This window comes from Seriola dumerili, unplaced genomic scaffold, assembly GCF_002260705.1.
Source record: "Seriola dumerili isolate Sdu_G_001 unplaced genomic scaffold, Sdu_1.0 BDQW01000468.1, whole genome shotgun sequence".
Lineage (NCBI taxonomy): Eukaryota > Metazoa > Chordata > Actinopteri > Carangiformes > Carangidae > Seriola > Seriola dumerili.
In genome coordinates this window covers 487,499-508,267 of record NW_019174723.1, presented here as the reverse complement: position 1 = coordinate 508,267, position 20,769 = coordinate 487,499, and the positions used below count along the sequence as shown (strand labels likewise).

General features: G+C 41.2%; 1 protein-coding gene across 13 annotated transcripts in view; it reads left to right on the top strand.

The window, feature by feature from the left end:
- The window catches only part of rap1gap (RAP1 GTPase activating protein), a 43,635-nt gene extending 22,926 nt beyond the window's left edge, over positions 1 to 20,709 (top strand). For 4 of the 13 annotated variants that reach the window (XM_022763272.1, XM_022763277.1, XM_022763285.1 and 1 more), the window contains 22 exons: positions 2,880 to 2,915; positions 4,074 to 4,121; positions 4,643 to 4,681; positions 4,827 to 5,018; positions 6,074 to 6,177; positions 6,646 to 6,724; positions 6,828 to 6,881; positions 7,262 to 7,345; positions 8,436 to 8,536; positions 8,706 to 8,835; positions 9,922 to 10,077; positions 10,163 to 10,234; positions 10,345 to 10,431; positions 10,558 to 10,698; positions 14,054 to 14,185; positions 15,556 to 15,633; positions 16,672 to 16,781; positions 16,995 to 17,114; positions 17,316 to 17,451; positions 17,558 to 17,669; positions 18,248 to 18,327; positions 18,951 to 20,709. In XM_022763272.1, coding sequence (XP_022618993.1) covers positions 2,880 to 2,915; positions 4,074 to 4,121; positions 4,643 to 4,681; positions 4,827 to 5,018; positions 6,074 to 6,177; positions 6,646 to 6,724; positions 6,828 to 6,881; positions 7,262 to 7,345; positions 8,436 to 8,536; positions 8,706 to 8,835; positions 9,922 to 10,077; positions 10,163 to 10,234; positions 10,345 to 10,431; positions 10,558 to 10,698; positions 14,054 to 14,185; positions 15,556 to 15,633; positions 16,672 to 16,781; positions 16,995 to 17,114; positions 17,316 to 17,451; positions 17,558 to 17,669; positions 18,248 to 18,327; positions 18,951 to 19,091 — 2,232 coding nt within the window. In that variant the 3' untranslated portion in view covers positions 19,092 to 20,709. Of the gene's footprint in view, positions 1 to 2,879; positions 2,916 to 4,073; positions 4,122 to 4,642; positions 4,682 to 4,826; positions 5,019 to 6,073; positions 6,178 to 6,645; positions 6,725 to 6,827; positions 6,882 to 7,261; positions 7,346 to 8,435; positions 8,537 to 8,705; positions 8,836 to 9,921; positions 10,078 to 10,162; positions 10,235 to 10,344; positions 10,432 to 10,557; positions 10,699 to 14,053; positions 14,186 to 15,555; positions 15,634 to 16,671; positions 16,782 to 16,994; positions 17,115 to 17,315; positions 17,452 to 17,557; positions 17,670 to 18,247; positions 18,328 to 18,617; positions 18,666 to 18,950 lie in introns of all 13 variants that reach the window. The other 9 variants (XM_022763281.1, XM_022763275.1, XM_022763273.1 and 6 more) reach the window with 9 other exon arrangements.
- The last annotated feature ends 60 nt before the right edge of the window (positions 20,710 to 20,769 follow it).

Genomic DNA, 20,769 nt, shown 5'->3' with positions numbered 1-20,769 from the left:
AGCGAAATCCTAAACAAACTAGCTGGAACCGAAATGCAGAACTAAGACCCACGGACCTACGGTGCATGAAAGAAAATGAACAAAGTAAAAGCCCCTGGATCCATCTGAAACATCTCTTTATTCTGTTAGAGCTGGTCAAAGTTTTTAATGAGCTCTGTGAGGATGCACAGAGTTGCAGCTGACAAGTCTGGAGGAGAGAGGGGATCTTGCACATTTAATTTGCCTCTTGTGATAATGACGATCCTATTAGCTCGCATAATGAAGGGTCTCAGCTTTAACACCTGCACATGTGTGCCAGCCTGACCCCCTGCGGATTCCCAAACCTCCTCCACTCTGGTCATTTCTACAAAATGTTTTTTTTCTGCTGAAATTAGACGACTTGTTTTTCCTCCATAGGTTGCTGCTTCGCTTTTTGTTTCCACTGCAGTTTGCATCTCCTTATTGTGCACGTAATTTTTGTTCACAGTTGGTGATCTCCTAATTTTTGAACATCATTTGTAGTCACTCTATATTTAGGACTGCCCATGCAGCTTGCCTGTGAGCAGGAAGTAGTTGAAGGACTTGACTATTAGAGTACAGGAGCTAGACTCCACCTCTGGCCATCAGCCTAAAGTCAAGATAGGATTAGTGATAAAGAGAGATGTGGACATATGTGGTTTGTATTTCCTCCCACAATACTTCATTCAGAGGATTACGGCTCCAAACTTCAAGCAATAACAGCTGCCTTTACGTGCAACCTGAGACATACACTTGCTGATAATCTTGTATGGATCTTTTCTCCAACCGTGTCCGATCCAACACTGTGCCAGTCATGGTTGCAGTTAGCAGGGAGGCAGCTTTACCTCGGGTGTCACAGTGGGACACAGTCGACTGTCTACCGTTGGACAAAGGCACAGCAGCCAGAGAGAGAGTTTGATCCGAACCTGTTGAAGTCAAGTCAAGTGGACACATCGTGTGATGCTGCAGTGCAGGACGCCAGTTTATGGGCAGTTAAAAATGGCTAAAAATCATGTCAACTACTTCTATGCTCCAATAGTGACAAAGACACACTGGAAGAAACCCAACCATGTAAGTAGCTTTACCTTAGCAATGCTGGATGGAAAGCATCGCTAGACGGCAAACTAAAGAGGGAATTTGGCAGCATTTTTAGCAGAGGCTTAGACAACTGTCTCTCCGAAGTGAGAGTCGAAAGTTGTTGCACAACCTGACAGGTCATATTGGTTGTTTATTTAGGAAATATGTCTGTATGTTTGTGGAGGGACATTTCTAGTTCTAATATCAGGTGTTTCTGTTAGCGTAAAGAAACAGATAGGACCTGATCTTGTCATGTATATGTCCATACGCATGGACATACAGTTTTATGGCTAATGGTAGTTGTTGTTTAAGCCCAAAGATAACATGAGGCTCAACTCTAAAGCTCCTCTTATTCTAATCTCTGGTTAATATTGTTGAAGCTGCGGTTATTTACTTTCAGGGTTTGTGGCAGACTTTTGTTTGCACATGGTGGAGGACTTTACTCATACTCACACTGAAAGCTAAGACACAATTGCTCTGTACACAAACTGTTTGACTATGTCAGGCTTTACTGGCTGAACCTTTCAGCCTTCACTTGATTACTCCAGACCGATGCACCCGTGGACTGTTGCAGTTAAGGATTTTCTCCGGTAGTTAGACTCGTCATGGTCAACGGATACATGCAAGTTTTGCATGTGAACATTTAAAGGACAATACCCCAGCAGTTTTGGTGGGGCTCTAAAGAATTGTAGGTAGGTGTTTATCGTGGAAAAGCAGGTCGGTCACACTTGACTCTGTAATAGTGTGACAAACCAGAAGGGAGAGGCAAGAGATGACATGCAGCAGTCAGGTAAATTGCTGATTCAGATAAATATGAATCTAAACTTTAGCAGTGTTTCAATTCATGGGAACAGCTGACAGAAAATATGTGCTTTACCAACTGAACAAGCTTTACTGTACAGCTCTGAATAATGGGACAACACTTGTCCTGAATGAAAACATTTGACAGAATTGTCTCAAGCAGGTAACCATAACTTTCTGTTTGGGGTCCTGAAGAACAAGAGCCATGTTTAACAGCTTGATATTAATTTTCCTCATTTCCAAATCAGCAAATTGCCGATGGACCAAAATTTGAGTAGTTGATGTTTCAGAAGCCCACTACAGAAAATGTTACATTACTTCTGTTTGGGATCTCAGAGATAACAGTTGTTATCACACAATTTTAAATACAATAGATTTTCACATGCTGGCAGAACTTTCTACACAGCACTAACTCTTCAAAGTCTATTTGGGTTCCTGTTTTTGGAGTTTTATAAGTTTGTTTATAAGGAGTCTTACAGAGAGTTTGTTACTATGTAGGAGAACATATTGTACATTTCTTTGCATGTGAATGAGTTTCTGGCAAACTAAACAAACTTATATATATATACTGTATATATATATATAAATATGTGTGTGTGTTCATGCATAATCCATATAACATTAAAAAACAAATATGTCTTTATTTGGTGTTATAACAATGCTTTATGCTCATCAAAAGTCCAATTAATGGCAAAGTGAAGAGTTCCCATACAGTATATTGTATTTAATAAGGTCAGAAGAGAAAAGAAAACTAATAAACTGTGATCTTGCAATTATTATCTTTTTTTTAATGCATACAGCAGTGCGGTCCCCGTGAGAATGCAGCGCAGTGACAAGAAAACACATGGGTTAAATGTGTTCTCCTGTCAATAGATGGAGTGTGATGGGGCTCCGAAAAATAATTGTTGTACTGTAGTTATCAGCCTCACTGCTGTAGAAATACATTAACCTCCACACCCAACAAGTGAACTCAAAACATTTTTATCTCACTCTCCTCTCTCCAGACCACAGATTTTTTTGAAATGATTGAAAAGATGCAGGTAAGATGATGCATTGATCTTTGTATTTTGTCTCAGGTTTCTAAGCTATATACTCACCAAGCAACTAACCAGTCAGTGTGTCTCCTAATGCTGCAGCACTTTGGCCCTCTCCTTGGCTACAATACTTATCTTTCTGCACATGAGATGGATATTGAGTCTGGTGATTTTCAGAGGAGAGTCGTCAGAGCGTTATATGTGTGTCTCCCCCGTCTCTGTTAACACTCTGGTTGTAACACTGTCTGACAGCACTATGAGCTTATTATCTCACTTCAAAAAAAAAAAAAAAAAACTGTGTCCTGGCTTCTGAAGGCTTTGGAAGGATGTTTGTTTAAACCATGTGAGTTTAAACACATTAAGAGTTTGACGATAGAGCTTATCAAAACTTGTCATCATGATCTCAAAGCTTTCAGTATCTCCAGTGTGTTTCATGTCTGGCTGCTTATGTCGGCATAAGTGACTATTTAAAAAAAAGAGGTATGGGATGTGATGCAGGACTGTGCTGCTTCCACAGTCAGACGCTTGGTGTGATGTATCGTCTTCTTTGACGCCAGGCGCCATCACCTATCCCTTATTTAGTGTCACTGCATCTCTTTGTCTGCATCTTTCCCGCTCACTCACTCTTTCACACATACACATATACACACACACACACACACCTCAGGTCCAATGGGTGTTTGATAGTAGGAGTGTTACTTAGCTCTGCATCTTTTTAATCCCCAGGGTCTTATTACCGCACGTCTTCTGTGTGCTAACAGACTTTTCAGTCACTCCCAAACGCCTGCTCTTTAGCATCTTTTAATTGTCTTTTGGTATCTGTGCTCCCAGTGTATCTCTATGTCTCTATGTACCTTTCCATCTGTCCCTCTCTGACTATGCTTTGTTGCCTGCCGCACATCTCCTGGGAAAACTGTGTCGTTATGTAATGAGGTTGATAATTTTCTCCTAGTCTATTTGTTTTAGTTGTTCATTTAGAACATGATCATCACACTGTTTATATCGTTCTTTTTCTTTCTTTTTTTTGTATTTCTAATCAATGACAAGTGCTTGAATTTAGGTATTTGTGTTGATTGCAATACCAGCTTCTGTGTTGATGACTGAGCATGACCCTTCTGTCTCTCTCTCTTTCTGGTTTTCTTATCTCATCCTGTCCTCTCACAGGGCAACAGGATGGATGAGCAGAGATGCACCTTTCCTCCCCCACTCAAGGTGCGGTTCTCCATGTAGAGACAGAGCGTTATTCACATTATGCGGTCATTGTGTCACGACTGCTCCACCATATCTTGCTCAGCCAGACAGGCTGATTACTTCAGCACAGAGTAGCACAATATTATTCATAATGCAGTGAAATGCTCTCAAGAGTTATTCAGGAGTCAGTATCATACGATGATACTGATGTTATGCTCTGCAGCCTGAATTGCTGAAATCTTAGTAACAAAGAATTTAACAGGATGACGATGATGTTAATGCATGATTTAAAACGATCAATGTGCCCAATAGTGGTTAATATGGATATGTACATGAATAATAATGGTTTTTGATCAAACATGCATTGATAACTAATTCCTATAGTTTCTGAACTGATTTTCATTGCATAACAGTTATGCAACTACTCTGAAACAGCGTCCTTTGGGATTATAGAGTTGGACTGTGTGGCTATTTTCTTCTTTGATGAGGAACAAACAGACAAAGCTTTTTTTTTTTCTCTCTCTCTCTATATATTTTTTCAGACTGAGGAGGACTACATTCCATACCCAAGTGTCCATGAGGTAGTGTGATGATTTGCTGCACTAGCATTTTTCATCTTTAGTGTTTGTGCGTTGCTCAGACATCAGTCCAGTTTCATTCCTGTCCTGACATGACTTTCCATCGTTCTGTGTATCAGCTACGTTGCTATTTTGCATTTTGGGACAGGTGCTGGGCAGAAAAAGCCCCTTTCCTCTCATCCTCCTGCCTCAGTTTGGGGGATACTGGATTGAGGGGACCAACCATGAGCTGAGTGACGCCGTGGACGCAGAGCAGCTGCAGCCCCTGTCCCCAAACACCCGCACCAAGCTGGAATGTAACACAACAGCCACACTCTACCGGAAACACTTCCTGAGCAAGGTTAGTCACAGAAAGAGATCACTAGATTTTTTTATTTTTTTTTTTTTATTATACTTGATCTTTTCATCTTGAAAAAGCAATAAACTGAAAAAAACAATATTTATGACAATGTATCCAAACCCAAAAACAACCTTTTTATAAAAAACTAAAAACAAAAACAAGAGCGGATTATGGGGGTGAACCAAAAAATACAATACACATTCATTTCGTAACACATAATTCAGTTACAATTTAACGCTTTAACTCTGGGCAAAATCTAAAAATATGACTAAATGAAGCACGGTGAAACATATTGATGTCTCTGCTAAGTTACATTTACCTTGTTAGATTGCTATGATGAAATAGCAGAAAATTGGATGCAGTCGTTGTATGCGTTGTTCTCTATATCCATCTTAGCTCGGCTTGTACATTTTCATCTTGTCCCTGCTTTTGATTTGTTTTTGTTTTTTATTTTTACCATCAGTTCATTCATAGTTTTTTCCATGTGTTTTTTTATGGTTACAATCATGCAATTAAGTATAGATAAGAAGATCAAATAACCATGTTTATTTGGTAGTAAAGCCGGATCTACTTAAAGAAAAGGTGTGTTCTGATACTGCTCATATTACAGAAGTCATAGTCATGAATATCCTCATTATAACAGCTTCCTTCCTCCTTAAATGAGCTTCATTACTCTCATAGAATATTCCACGATCAATTTCACTTCTTGCTCATTATAGTAATGAAATGAATCTGCAATAAGCAAATCCCAGTGGAGAAAACCACTAACAGTAACCAGCCTCACTGTTTGGCACCTCATACACTGTTGCTAATGAAGATGCATTAGGCTTTGCCACCTGTTCTTACACACGCATATAACACGAACAAATTTGATCTGCCTGTAGCAGAAGCGCAGCAACAGAAGAAAAGGCACTCAGATTGGAAAGATATGGGAAATGACCGCAGCGCATACACATGTGTCCTGCACGTGTGTGTATGTGTGTGTGTGTGTGTGTGTGTGTGTCTGTCTGTTAAGGGCAGATACTAATGGCCGTGTCCCTGCACTGTGCCCTCAGGAACACTTTAATTACTATTCAGTGGACAGTGCTCTTGGACATCTGGTGTTCTCCCTCAAGTACGACGTGATTGGTGACCAGGAACATCTCCGGCTAATGCTCAGGTAACGCTCATTATGCATACATAGTACAGCACAATGCTGCTTAATTTACAGAGAAAATCGAATCTTTAAGTCTGAATAGTGCACATCAGCAGCTGAAGTAATGAATGTGCAGGCTTAGACAAAATGTCACCTCTTTCATGATCAACATGAAATAGATACAGAATAATCTTTTTTGTTGTTGTTGTTGTTGTTGTTCCTGAAATGCTGGGTATTGACTGGATAAACACATCCTCCCAGCACGGGTGTTATCGCAAGAGTCGTAAAGCGAGAGAGAGTGTCAACAGCACTGTCATTTCCACAGCAGAGTAACAGATGGACTATTTAGGCCAGCGAGTGGGTGGAGAGGGTGGGGAAGTTTGATGATGGTCCACACCGGATCATCTCTTCCCCATCTGATGAGGTTCTGAGAAATGTTGCCGCACATTATATGGCTTTCAGACCACACTGATTGTTTTATGACTTCACCAGGACCAAACTGAAAACCTACCATGATGTGATCCCCATTTCCTGCCTGACAGAGTTCCCCAACGTGGTCCAAATGGCCAAGGTGAGACGAGTTGTTTTCATTTTGCAGAGATTTGTCTGTTGTGACAGTGTCTAAGCACATTCTGACATTTTTTCCCTCTGTTTTTTTTATTTTTTTATTTAAGCTTGTCTGCGAAGAGGTCAACGTGGACCGTTTTTTCCCTGTCCTTTATCCAAAAGTAAGATCTGTTTTTTTTTGTTTGTTTTATTGTAGCTGCTTTACATGTCCTTTCCAGTCTCACATGCCCATATGAAACACTGTTTGGGGAAAATTTTGGAAGATACCCCTTTTAATTTTTTGTCTTAAAGTCAGACAGTTGAAGCCTCATATTAGCTTCAGATAAACCTTTGAATACATTTTTGCATAGAATGAGGATTGTGGATTTTGTCCCCCATCACTTTCGATGGAAGCATGTCAGCAAGAGATCTCTTAACAGCTGGTTTGAACAGTAGGAGTTACTACAAGTCAAATCATTTTCAATGTTCATATGGGCACCGGACTAGAAAAACTGTGAACAGATCTTTTAAGATTTCTTGTTTTATCTATATTTATTTACAGGCTTCAAGACTTATTGTCACCTTTGATGAACATGTGATAAGCAACAATTTCAAGTTTGGGGTCATCTATCAAAAGTTTGGACAGGTGAGCTTTAAAGCCTGGGTTTAAGTTAACAGGAAAGTTTCTTGTGCATTCATCCTTTACATTCATTATATCCAGTCCAATAACAATTAGCATGTACTATACATATACACTGTCATTTCTGATATTCTCAAGGAAACTGATTATGCTCAGTCATCCCCAGTCTTAATTATGGCTTTCGGTCTGGCCCAGTCACTGTGGCTGCCTTCAACACTCCCTCTCATTTACTGAGGCAATCACAGCCCTCTTGTTTACTATGCGGCGGGCAGACGACCTATTGAATGCTTTGCTGAGGGCACTTGTACCTTTGAATGGAGACCTCTGTGTGTAGAGACCTGCACTGTCAATCCCTGAAAGCCCACAGAAGTTTAAAAACACTGTTAAATACATTGTGAATAAGCCAAGGGGCCATCTCAGGAAGGCAGTGAGGACCCTCTGCTCACCCTTCAGGACATTTTCTATTCAGGAGGTGGTGCTAAGCAGAGAAAGAAGTGATGGTTAAGTAGGCATAGCGCATACGGGAATAAAACTGAAACACTCAATAGGCAACAGAAGCTTCTTCTCAGGCATTGTTTCTATGTGTTCGTGCTGAGGCAGGCTTTTGTGTTCACATCACTACTCGACTGGCTGACAGTACACAATCAACTCTCCATCACAAATGATCATTATTGCACAAGCCTTTCTTTAGCCTGTCTCTACACCTCCTGTCATACCTACTGCTTTAATTGATCGAAGCCACCTTTGTCATCTCAAATGCGAATGCAGAGTGTTTGGACAAGACTGCCAAACACACATCAGATACACTTTACTTAATGGCTTCCAGTTATTGACCCCAATGATCTGTTGCTGTAAAAAACACCTTATGTAAAATACTCATTGCACCACTGGCAGTCTAGTATGTAGTTTTCATTCAGCTTCTCAGCCATTGTTCTTAATGCTTCTTTATTTGTAATGCAGGAATAAATGGAATTATTATTAGCATTTTTATTGGCCTCTACTGTACAAACCATCTTGAGTATTTTTAGCTTGTAGCTGCTGACATCATGTGGTCTTCTAAGCCTTGATGTTCATGAGGGCTTTTTACTGGTTACAGACTTCAGAGGAAGAACTGTTTGGCAACAGCGAAGAGAGTCCTGCCTTTGTTGAATTCCTGGAGTTTTTAGGAGAGAAAATTGAGCTGCACAACTTTAAAGGGTAAGGACCTGACTGTGTTTGCAAGGCAGTGTATATACTCTACCACACATTTTATAACATGAAACCAATTGCAGGTTACATGATATCAGGCTAGCTATAGGAATCATGGTCATGCCACTGCAGTAATGGTGGAGAACATCCTATTAGACATGGGTCTGTGTGCTTGCAGTTTCCGTGGAGGGTTAGACGTGACTCATGGGCAGACTGGCACAGAATCTGTCTACTGCAACTACCGCAGCAAAGAGGTCATGTTCCATGTGTCCACAAAGCTGCCTTACACAGAGGGGGACACCCAGCAGGTACTGTAATACAATACCAGACTAACACACCTTTTATGATTCACAGCAAGCGGTCAGACAGGTTCCCTCCGGGTATTATAGTACCATATTTTGCATGTACCTTCCTGTTGTGCCAAACAGGCGCAGCACATACAGTGGGGTCCAAAAGTCTGAGACCACTTTCCCATTCAAGTGATGGGAAAGTGGTATCAGACATTTGGACCACACTGTATTTGCAAAATAAAAAAACACTATAGTAAACATTAATCACATTAAATTTATGACTTATGCCTGCATATGTGAACAGCAGTCCTCCCTCACAGTGATTTAAAGCGGAGATGCAGCACTGCATTGCTCAGGCAGCCAAGTACTCCTCCTCCTCCTCTGTCTGACATATACATGCAAACACTGATTAATTAGCACACGCTTGCACACCATTTGCTACCCTGGTTTGCACAAACACAGATGAGGCAATGTCTATATGTTCGGTTTCCTGTGGTGGGTGTTAAACACTGGCTCCTTTGAGCCTATCAGTGCTTGTTCAAGCTGTCATCAGGGGAAACAGCACACCCTGGTGGTATTTCATGAACTCGCATTGCTTTCAGCTGTGAGACAGAGAGAGGGATGAATGAAGAGTAAGCACTTCCTTTTAATTATTTATAATTTTATAATTTCTGTACTCTGTACACAATATGAAAAGCAATGTGTATACTATATATATATATATACTATTTTTCCTATACTGCCCCTAAGTAATTTTATATCATTTATGAGCTGTTGGAAATATGCCGCTTTTGCAAGCACTGTGCCATCATTGGCATTAAAGAAGTGTGAAGTATTCTTTTAATTAGACAAGGCTTTGTAAAAAAATTAGTTGGAACTACAATAGAAGGAATTTTCATATTGTCTTTTAAATTCTGTTCCAGGCAGTATTAAATATGTTCTGAAAAAATCCTAAATATAGCTATCTGAAACCTGCAGATGACCAAATAACATTCACACATGAACATTCTTTCATTGTACCATTACTGTCTTGAGGGAAGCATACTCACATTCATTTGTCTGTAAATTAATTTTTTAAGTTGCTATGTGGCTATTGTGTTGCAGTTACAGCGAAAGAGGCACATAGGGAATGATATTGTGGCCATTGTATTCCAAGAGGAAAACACTCCCTTTGTACCAGACATGATTGCCTCTAATTTTCTCCACGCCTATGTTGTGGTCCAAGTGGTCAACCCGTGCTCTGACAAAGCTCTCTACAAGGTGACCTATTTTTCCTCTTCCTCTCCTTTACTCTGCTTCCAGTGATAAACGGTAATGATACTTAATCTCACTCTCTTATCATTAGGTATCAGTGACAGCACGGGATGATGTACCTTTCTTTGGCCCAGCCCTCCCAAACCCAGCTGTCTTTAAAAAAGTAAGAGAAAGACCTGAATTACAGCATTCTCTAGCCAATGCACTTCCCCCCTTTCTGTACTCTTTTAGTTTCCAACCTGATGTCTTGTTTCTCCACTCCTTTCTTCCCAGGGCCCTGAATTCCATGACTTCCTTTTTACTAAGCTCATCAATGCAGAGTATGCATGCTACAAAGCTGAGAAATTTGCCAAACTGGAGGTAATTGTCCAAGAGCTTCTTTTATTTTAAAAAATTCTGTCATTTTGTCATTGGCCAGAGCCATATAAATTATCATTTGCTTCCATTTGTTTCATGTCCCTTTTTGTGTATGTATGTGTGTGTAAGGAGCGAACGCGGTCGGCTTTGTTAGAGACCCTGTATGAAGAGCTCCATATGAACAGCCAGGCCATGATGGGAGTTGGAGGAGAGGACGACAAACTGGAAAACGGGAGTGGAGGAGGAGGGGGCTTCTTTGAGTCCTTCAAGGTAACTGGAGAGGCAGCAGCAGAGGCTGGGGCTTCAAACTGACAGCTTTACTTCCTGCAAATTGCTTCTTCAATGGAAAAAGTTTGAGAAGCTTAAATGAGTTTGCATAAACAAAGTCCTTTGTAAAGATTTAAATTCTATACTTACGTCAGCACTAAGACAGGAACACTGTTTTCACATGGACTGAAACTTCAGTTCAAGCTCAGACTTATCTCTATTAAAAGACTTTTGGGAACATTTGGGACATTTGGGAAATACGCTTATTTGCTTTCATGCCAAGAGTTACATGAGAAGATTGATATGATATCAAGATTGTGGATCTGTTAAATATTAAGCGATATCAAGCATCCATTCATTCCCTGCCATTTATCTGGGGCCGCGTCTCGGTGGCATGTTAAGCAAGGAAGTCCAGACATCCCTCTCCATGACAACATTTTCCCGCTCTTCCTGGGCATCCTGTGGTGTTCACTAGCCAGATGAGATATATAATTTCTCCAACATGGTCAGGGTCTACCCCAGGGTCTCCTACCAGGTGGACATGCCCAGAAAACCTCCAATGGAAGGCACCAAGGAGGCATCTTAATCAGATACCTGAACCACCTCAACTGACTCCTTTCTACCTATCTGTAAGGGTGAGCCCAGCCACCCTGTGAAGTAATCTCATTTCAGCCACTTCACGATCTCATTCTTTCGGTCGATTAGGGTTGGAATATAGATTGACTGGTAAATCGAAAGCTTTTTCTTCTGGCTCAGCGCCCTCTTCACCACAACGGTCCAGTACAATGCATTACTGCTGATGCTGCATCAATCTGCCTGTCAATCTCAAGCTCCATTTTACTGTCACTCGTGAACATGACCCCAAGATAGAAACTCCTTCACTTGAGACAGAAAACTCAGCAGAGAACCACGGCCTTAGACTTGGAGGTGCTGACTCTCATCCCATATGCTTTATGCTGCAAACCATCCCAGTGCATGCTGGAAGTCATCATCATCTGCAAAGATCAGTGACAAGGGACAACCCGGGTGGAGGCGAGCACCAACTGGAAATACACTTGACCTCCTGCCAAGAACATAAACACAACTCTGACTTGGGTCATATAGGGACAGGATGGCTCATAGTAACGGCTCAGTATCAAAAGAGTCGGTCCACTGTTCCAGGCCCAGGTCAGAATCTGCATTACACCTCCTGGATCTGAGGTTTGACAATTGGTTGGAGTGTCCTTTTGGGCACCTAGTAAAAGCTTTCCCAGGGAAGCTGAGCAGTGAGATACCCTGATTACCCTAATTGGCTTCAGGAGACTCTCAGGTCAATCGTGCCCTCAACTTCAAACAGCCCTCTCTACAATGGAAGCACTTAACATTGCCTACTCAGATTCAATGTCCCCAAACTACTCTGAGATGCATAAGAAGTGAGAGGTGGAGGAGGTGAGAATTTAAGGCCTCACTGACATGGGTCCCAGACAGGACACCATCATTACACGTTTGGGTTTACCAGGTCTACCAGGCCGGGCAGCCTCCCCTGCCATTTGATCCAACTCAGCAACAGGTAGTGATCAGTTGACAGGTCTGCTTCTCCCTTCACCTGAGTGTCCAAGACATACAGGCGCAGATCTGATGATACAACCACAAAGTCGATCATCGATCTTAAGTCTACGGTGTTCTGGTTCTAGGTCATTGCCCACGTGAGTACTGAAGTCCCCCACCAGGACTACTGAGTCAAGAGGTTGTGTTCCAGGACTCAGAGACTGCAAGAAAGTGGAACACTTCGAAGTGCCATTCGGTGTATAAGCACAAACAAGAGTCAGAGCCTTGATCCCAACAACTTGCTGTCACATAAATGACCCTCTCATACTCATGAGTATCCGCACATCCAGATTCTGGGCTCTAGAAAAGTAGAGAGTCCAGCCCGTCTCCTGGAGTTTGATCTAGAGCCAATGCTGTGTGTGGAGGTGAGTGCAACTATATATACAGCAGTTGGGACCAATTCACCACCCCCTGCACCAATTCAGTCTCCTTCCCCGCCAGAGAGGTGACACTCCACGTCCCTAGGACCAGTCTATGATGCCATGCGCGGCACGCCTAGGTCCCTTCCCTTGCCTGCCACTTGTATTGCATTGCACCCAACCCCAATTCCTATCTAGAATAGTGGGCCCACAGGGTGGTGGCTTAATGTTCGTTTATTCGAGTTCCTGAGGGAGCTAGGAGCTGGGCTGCTGCTCCTGCTCGAAAGGAGTCAGTTGAGATGGTTCGGGGATATGAACATGATGCTTCCTGGATAAAAATCTATTGGAGGTTTTCTGGGCACGTCCAACTGGTAGGAGACCCCAGGGTAGACCCAGACCACACTGGAGAGACTTTATATCTCATCTGATCTGGGAATGCCTCAGGATCCCCGGGGAGGAACTGGAAAATGTTGCTGGGGAAGTCTTGAATATCTTGCTTAACCTGTTGCCACTGCGACTGACTCTGGATACATGGCAGGAATGGATGAATGGATGGATCTTCTCATCTAACTCTTGCAAGAAAGCAAGTGTTTCTCTCAAAAATGTCAAACCATTCCTTTAAGTGTCATTATAAGACTAAAGTATTATAAGTATCATAAATGAGCCTGTAAAAAATTGGCATCTACAGTAGTCGTAGTAGCCACGTTTTGTTCCAGCTGTCAGATGTTTCCTATGTGGAATTTTCTTCTCTCTAGTAGTCTTTCAGGATTCTTGTCTATATGCAAGCTGTGAGCTGAAAGGGCTTCATCAATCTCTATTAATCTGAATGAGGAGAAGCTCTGCTGCTCTTTCCTGCTGGAACACACCACTCTTGGCTTCCCAGCTTTTCTTCCAAATGCTTTCTAGCTGTTTTTTGCTGCTGTGTTCTCTGCATGCTCCAATGTTCAGTCATTAGTAACTTATTTATATAAATCGGTCATCCTTGAATGTCACGATATCAAGGAGAATGGATAGTTTTCTTTCACCATCAGATGCCTCTGCGTCTCCACTCTGTTCCATGCCTGCAAAAAGGTGCACTGGGCTTTAAACGTCTCCTGGCTGTGTTTAAACTCAGTGTGGTGAGACATCTGCAAGCCGCTTGGCCCCTCTACTTCCCCTCTCTTCTCTTACCACCTATCTAAACATAATGACTCATCTGAACCCCCCTCCGGGCACTAAAGCTTAGCAGTGTTCTCTGTCGCTTCCTTGTCTGTCAGGATTAGCATCAGGCCAGTGCTCTCTGCCTGTAGTGGTCAGTGTTCAGGGACAGCCCCGAGGCTCCTCTCAGCCTATGAAGCCAAACAGCAATGCTGAGGGGTCACAGAGGTCAGCGCCATCTGAATGTATCTCCTCCTCCTCGTCTCTCTCTGTAGCGGGTGATCCGCAGCAGGAGCCAGTCTATGGATGCCATGGGTCTTACTTTCAAGAAGCCGCACACAGTCTCCACTAGCCTGAGCGGCAGCTTTAACCACAACCCCGCAGAGAGCCCCAAATTCCCAGGGATAGTAAGTACAGTCCCACTCCTCCTGGTCTTGAGTGAAGCGAGTCTCGCTTCTTCTACCTCTCCCCCGGCAATTCTATTGCGTTCATGCCCCCTCTTCCCTCACTTGCCTGCTGCACTAACTTCTCACGGAGAAGGTTGCACACTCGGTCCAGTGGAGCATTAATGCCTGGGTCTTAAACTTGGCTCTCACATTGCAACGGTTGCACATTGTCTGCCACCACAAGATGGAGTGACACATAGAAGTGAATAATTATAGGACACGAGGTGAATTTCTTCCCTGGGTTAAAGCTGCTTCTAATATTTATTTTTTTTCTTGAGTTCTCATTATTTAAATCCCCTGTGCATCTGCACTGTTTATAAGTGCTCTCTAGAATTCTAATGAATGTGGGTTGAGTCCTGTGTGTGTGTGTGTGCGTGCGTGCGTGCGTGTGTGTGTGTGCATGACTCCCATCAAAGTTTTGGTGATCACATAATTGTAATTATGAACAAATTAATATTTCTGTCATCAGGTGAAAACCTTGTATCATCAAATAAAATTTTTTTGCATTCTCAGATTTATATAACTTGTTCTGAAAACACAAAAGCACCAAATTTTTCCAACTCACAGAGGAGATAATCATTGTTCAGCTGAAAGTGAAACAAGAAACTCACCTAAACTTGTAGTTACAAGGTCTTCACTTAACAGTGACTGTGCACATTGTTGCTTGTCTGACATGTACTGTATATTTGGGGGCTGTGGGTGTGGTATTTTTTATGGACATTCTCTGATTTGTATGGAAATCATTATGAAATTTCATTTTCCTCTGTGCTGGGCACTGAACAGGATCTTTAGTCTTGTATGTGCAAACAAACATATATCTCTATACATTAATATTGTATTACTAGATCACATTCAAGATTACCTGCAAAACTAACTAACCCTTATTATTAACCAAAATGCTTTGTTAATGAATGTGACTGAAGCTTGCTTTTTGCCCATGACCTTGTCTTGATGTGAAATCTAATGTATAACATGCTGTGTGTCCTCCTCTGTTGTTTTTATCTGTTCTTCATCCTCTCTCTCACAGGCATATGGCCCCCATACTGTAACTGGCTCATCATTTCTCTCTCCCATTCAGCTGCCTGTGTTGCACCCATGGAGCCAAAAAATGTCCCTCCTTGTATTCTCCAGTTAACACGTGTTTTGTATTTTGTTTGAACATGACTTACTGCATGGAATCTCATATATATTTGTATATATCTCATGTTTTCTCTTCCCCTCCCTTTACCCTCTTCCTTTTGTTGTCTGTCATCATCACTCTGTTTCTTTCTTTCTTACTCTCTCTCTCTCTCTCTCTCTCTCTCCCTCTCTCTTCTTCCTGTGTGGTTCAGTCATTGCTTGTCCCAGGCAAAAGTCCCAGTAAATATGGACGTCGAGGCAGTGCCATAGGGATAGGAACAGTAGAAGAGGTTCATGTCTAATTATAACTTCTCTCTAACGACTCACTTCTCTTCTTTGCTCCTTTTGTTTTGTCTGCATGGGCCCACTGCATCATGGCCAAACACTTTTCTCGATACCTTTCAGCACCCTAGTGTGTATTCAACATAGTATGGATTGTGTGTTACAGACAGGATGTATTGTGATAAAAACAAAAGCAGATATACATATTCTTCTACACATTTTCTCATTAATTGATTTGACAATTTCAGTCTTTTGGATTGTACATACACTACCATAAAGAAAAAATTCAAATTCACAAGCGATCAGCAGCTCTGTGATATGAATGGAGCACATAGTCCTATCTGAAGGTGCCTCCCTTGGCTCCCTTCTGTATAATATATATGTTTTTTCCTGTACTTTTGTTTTCCTGTCTTGTTATTGCAGTATGTGTTCACCTTCTATAGTCTTTGCTGCTTATTTTGTAATTGTATTTGTATTTGTAAGTATAGTTAATTCTCTATTTGTTTAAAAATTATGATTAATAATTTAATGAACCCCTTACAGAGATATTATGAAAAAAAAGAATCCTCCTCTTGCTCTTTGAAGCCACATCGAATAAAAGGCTTTTTCAAGTTCTTATTTTGAGAGCTTTAAAAGGGAGATTGAATGAACAAAGCAGTCGCTGAGAAAGCATATTTAGTGGTGGGCCCTGGAGCCTTTAAATCCATCTTTCATCTCCCGCCTTAGTGTGCTCTACTCTGGCTGGAAGACTGGCACCAGGGCTTGACATTAAGCTGCTAAGTGCATATTTTAACTTTTTTTTTTTTCATTATAGTAACAACTCAAAGGGAGCAGTGTTACTCCTCAGCCTGATAATTCAGTGCAACATATTTTTGAAAATCATGTTTCCAAATGAATAGGCCCCATAATAAAGATGAATGGTTAAGTCTAGATAAATAAATATATTGATATGCTTATGAGATTAATTTAATATTACTCAAAGACATTTAAGGTATTAGAAGTATTTTTAACTCTGACGCTGACTGTCTGTCTTCTCTCCCTGGCAGTCGTTGATAATCCCAGGGAAAAGCCCGACCAGGAAAAAATCTGGTCCGTTCAGCTCCAGGCGAAGCAGTGCCATCGGTATTGAAAACATTCAAGAAGTCCAGGAGAAGAGGTGAGAGAGGACTTGTGCACATTCCTGCTGTATTTATTTTGTGTGTATCCGTACACCATGTGTATTTTCTGTGTCTTAAAGCCTTGGAGCTAATGTTCATAATTGACTATATTTTACTTGTCAATGCATGCACATTTACTGCTTTTCTCCATGTTATAGTCTATTTGCTTTCTCTGATATTTTATAAATATTTTTCTGTGTCTTTTGTTGCAGTAGAGAGAACTCCCCAAATACCCAGAAGACCCCTGACAGTGGCCACGTCTCTCAAGACCCCAAATCTGACAACTCTTCCAATCAGAGCTCCCCTGAAGTGCTCACAACCACCAAGAACAGGTGTGTATGATAGACAGGTTACAACCATATCTGTATATCAATACATCAGTGGATATATTGATCACATTTTGTGTCGCCTTACCTGTGTTTGTATAACCGCTGAGTTATCCTCGGCTACAGCAGCATGTTGAATGACTGTGTCTTATGCATAAGATAAAATCAAGTTTGGCTGTGCTGGAGAGTGGTTAACCCAGGGTTTAGTTCTTATCTCGGTGGCAGGGCCCCATCCATCCCTGAGGGTCACGACCTCTCCCGCTCCTCCTCCAACGCTAGCAGCTTCGCCAGTGTGGTGGAGGAGAACGAGACAGAGGCCACAGAGGACTATGACACAGGCATGGTGAGTTGGATATTCAGTGTGTGTATATGTATTTAAGTCATCTGTTTGTCTTCCAGTCTAATAGACATGTGTGTTTCGCTGTGTCTGTCTTCTGTGCGCTCCCTAGGAGAGTCTGTCATCAGCCGGGACGCCACACAAGCGAGACTCCTTCACCTACAGCACCTGGCTGGAGGACAGCATCAGCAGCACCAGTACCGCCAGTCGTGGGAGCTCCCCAGGTGAGAGAGGTGGAGACCTTTTAGCAGTATTTCTATTGTTCTATCAACATTACTCAACGATTCATATCGTAGCTGATCCAGGTTTATTATTGAAATGAGAAAATGTACTGGCAACATACTGTATGACTGGCTTCAATATCTTTCTTTGAGAATACACACACACACAGCGAGGTCCAGCTAGTCTGAGCTTCAGTCCAAGTCCTTCAGACTGAAACAGTGTCACACAACTCTTCTCCAATACACCGTGCTCACCAGATGTTTTAGGTTATCTCACCTTTACCAGGGTGATGTGTGAGGCTATTTCAGCCGTCCTTACATGCAGTGCGTTTCCTATGTATGACTTACATATTACATTGTATTACATTGGATACCAAATATACAAAACTTCACCTCTTAATTTTTTTTTTTTACAAAATACTATATTTACTCATAATGGATACAAAAAAATTCAGAAGATTGCTGAAGATGTTTGGTGAGCTGAACAAAGCGTGATGTAAGTTACTGGAGAAGAGTTGTGCAGCATGTTTCTTATTTTGATGGATGTATACAGAATCACACAGTTGTGACCTATCCTTCAGGGCCTGGTAAACCCGAAAGAGGAAAGGGGACAGACATCCGTATCAAACTGGAACGACCTCACGATCATCAGTCCTCATCGGTGAGTCAAACCCAAAGTAACACAGAAATCCAGACTTCTTAATTATCAGATGCCTCCAAATCTCCTTGGTTGCCGTGCATGTTTTTTTTTCCCCCTTAATGCTCAATTAACCCTGGCATTGAAAAAACTGACCAAGTACACACTCTGATGATGTGCTGCACTGACGCTGTGTAACAGTACAATCTCTGCTTTACTGCCCTGTGCTGTTGTAATGCTTTTTGTGTGCTGTTGCTGATGTTTAGTTCTGCTCTGTCTGTTTTTTATTGCTCTTTGTGCATCTCTGTGTGCAGAACTGTTAGCTCCACACACCTGGTTGTATCCTGGATCTCCATCTTCAGGTTAGACTTCCCTCAATACCTTGTCATGGTCTCTAATGCCATGGATTTAAACAATGGACAAATGGACCAGAGACAGTTAACTGATACCAAACCAAATGCTGCTTGTGCACATACACTGTATATTTAGGTGTTTTCTGTGTAATTGTTTGAATCAAAAGAATTGTTGTGATTGCTGAGGAATATGTATGATGTTTTGGCAAAATGAATATATGAATAGACTGCATTCTGACACCGTAATCTGTGTCAAGAGGTTTTTTTTACCAGATGTCTCTCTTATTCCCAAAGCATTCCCATAAGTCACAATCCTTCTGGGAGGTGAGACAAGTGCAGGCGTTCGCCATGACCAGTGATGCGAGGGAGAAAGCTGAGGAAGATGAGAAAGAAGAGAAGATGCAGGTGGAGCCTGGCCAGCCTGCTGCTCACTGAGGGGCAGAATGCAGAAGTCCAGAAACCTGGAGGACACTGGAGAGGATGACGCACAAGGAGGGGCCAGCTTTTGCACAGTGTTGTTTCCTTCCACTCTTTTCTTTGCCTGTTCACACATCTGTTGCCTGGTTGTATTTTGTTGTTTTTTGTTTGTTTGTTTGTTTTTTTTTTACCTATCTTTGTTTCAAAAGCACACATTTTTATCTACAAATGTAATAATTTTATTTGTAAGACTTGGGTTTAGTTTGTCTTGTTAAAGCCTAAGTGTGCTGGCTATACAGGGTAAATATAGTGCCACTGATCTCTGTGTTGAGACTGTGAGAAGGACGTTTGCTGCAACACAGAAGAAGATCATTGTCTGGATGGATTTACCAAATCAACAAAGGTTTTGGCTCAATAAAGATCTCTAATGTATACGTAATACCAAATATTCAGCATCAGAGATGAGTATTTTCTAACAAAATATCCAATGTGATATAGATTTATTCTGTTGGATGCTCTTAAATGTGATTATTTCCTGGGTAAAATCCAAACACAAGGACTGTATAGCTGCAGCAAAACAGTTGTACCCTTTCCTCTACCACTCTAATCTCCGTAACATTAGATTTCAAACTGAACATCACAAGTCACAGGAAAGATAGCAATGTTTCATAAATGAAATGAAATGGCCTTAAAACGTAAACATGCAATCTCTTTGTTCCTCCAAATTATTTTACCTCACTTCTTTGACTCACATGTTCTGCAGCCAATAATGGGACGGCAGTATTAGATAGAGATTAAAACTAATATATTCAGAATTCCTTTTAAGAACACTAGTTTCTTTCAAAAAAATGGTGGTGCAATGCACCAACACTGTCTGTACAGTCTGCTAATATATGGATATATCCATCCAATGACTGATTTAACTGCTTTGTCTGTCGTGTTTGCTGCTGTGGAGACCAGTCTCTACATTATGTTCGGAGTTGCTTTTTTTCCCTCTGATATATGTTTTTATTTATTGGTTTGGTTCCTATTGAAGTGGCATTTATGGCATATGTTATACCGTACCTCTATAGTGACTCCATCCAGTAACCTGTCATATACTTACTCTGTATGTGTTGCTTTGGAGTAAATTATAATGTTGTCATCTGTAAAGCTCTGTGTTTTTCAGGGGTCAGATCTCTTTCAGTGCAGTACATTTGCAATGCAACTATAATAAAACAGTGAATATTTATTTGCTAGTTAGAAAATAACTGCAAAATACAACTACTGATTTTGTAAATAGATATTAAGTTGGAGTACATAGTGTATAATGTATAGGCCATTTGTTTAAGATGGGATTGACCAACACCTCAAAATAACTGCCAAGATAAAAATTTATTGTTGTTGTTTTTTTCTCATACACTTAAATTTAAATATTATTTTGAGAGAGTTTTGTAGAATAAAAATTATTTTAAAAGCTATTCAGACTGTTCTGTAAAAGGGAAGATCTCACAGTACATCCTGCTGATCATTTCAGTTGCCTTATCATCACAAACTGATGATGTAAGTATAGATTATGAAGCAAATGTTTAACTGCCAGCAGGATTTACAATGAAATGAATGTTTTGTTGTTGTTGTTTTTATTGTAAATAAATGCTCTGACAACTTTAAATTCTATTGGTCTCATCATCTCTTGCCGAACATCACCCTTTAATCT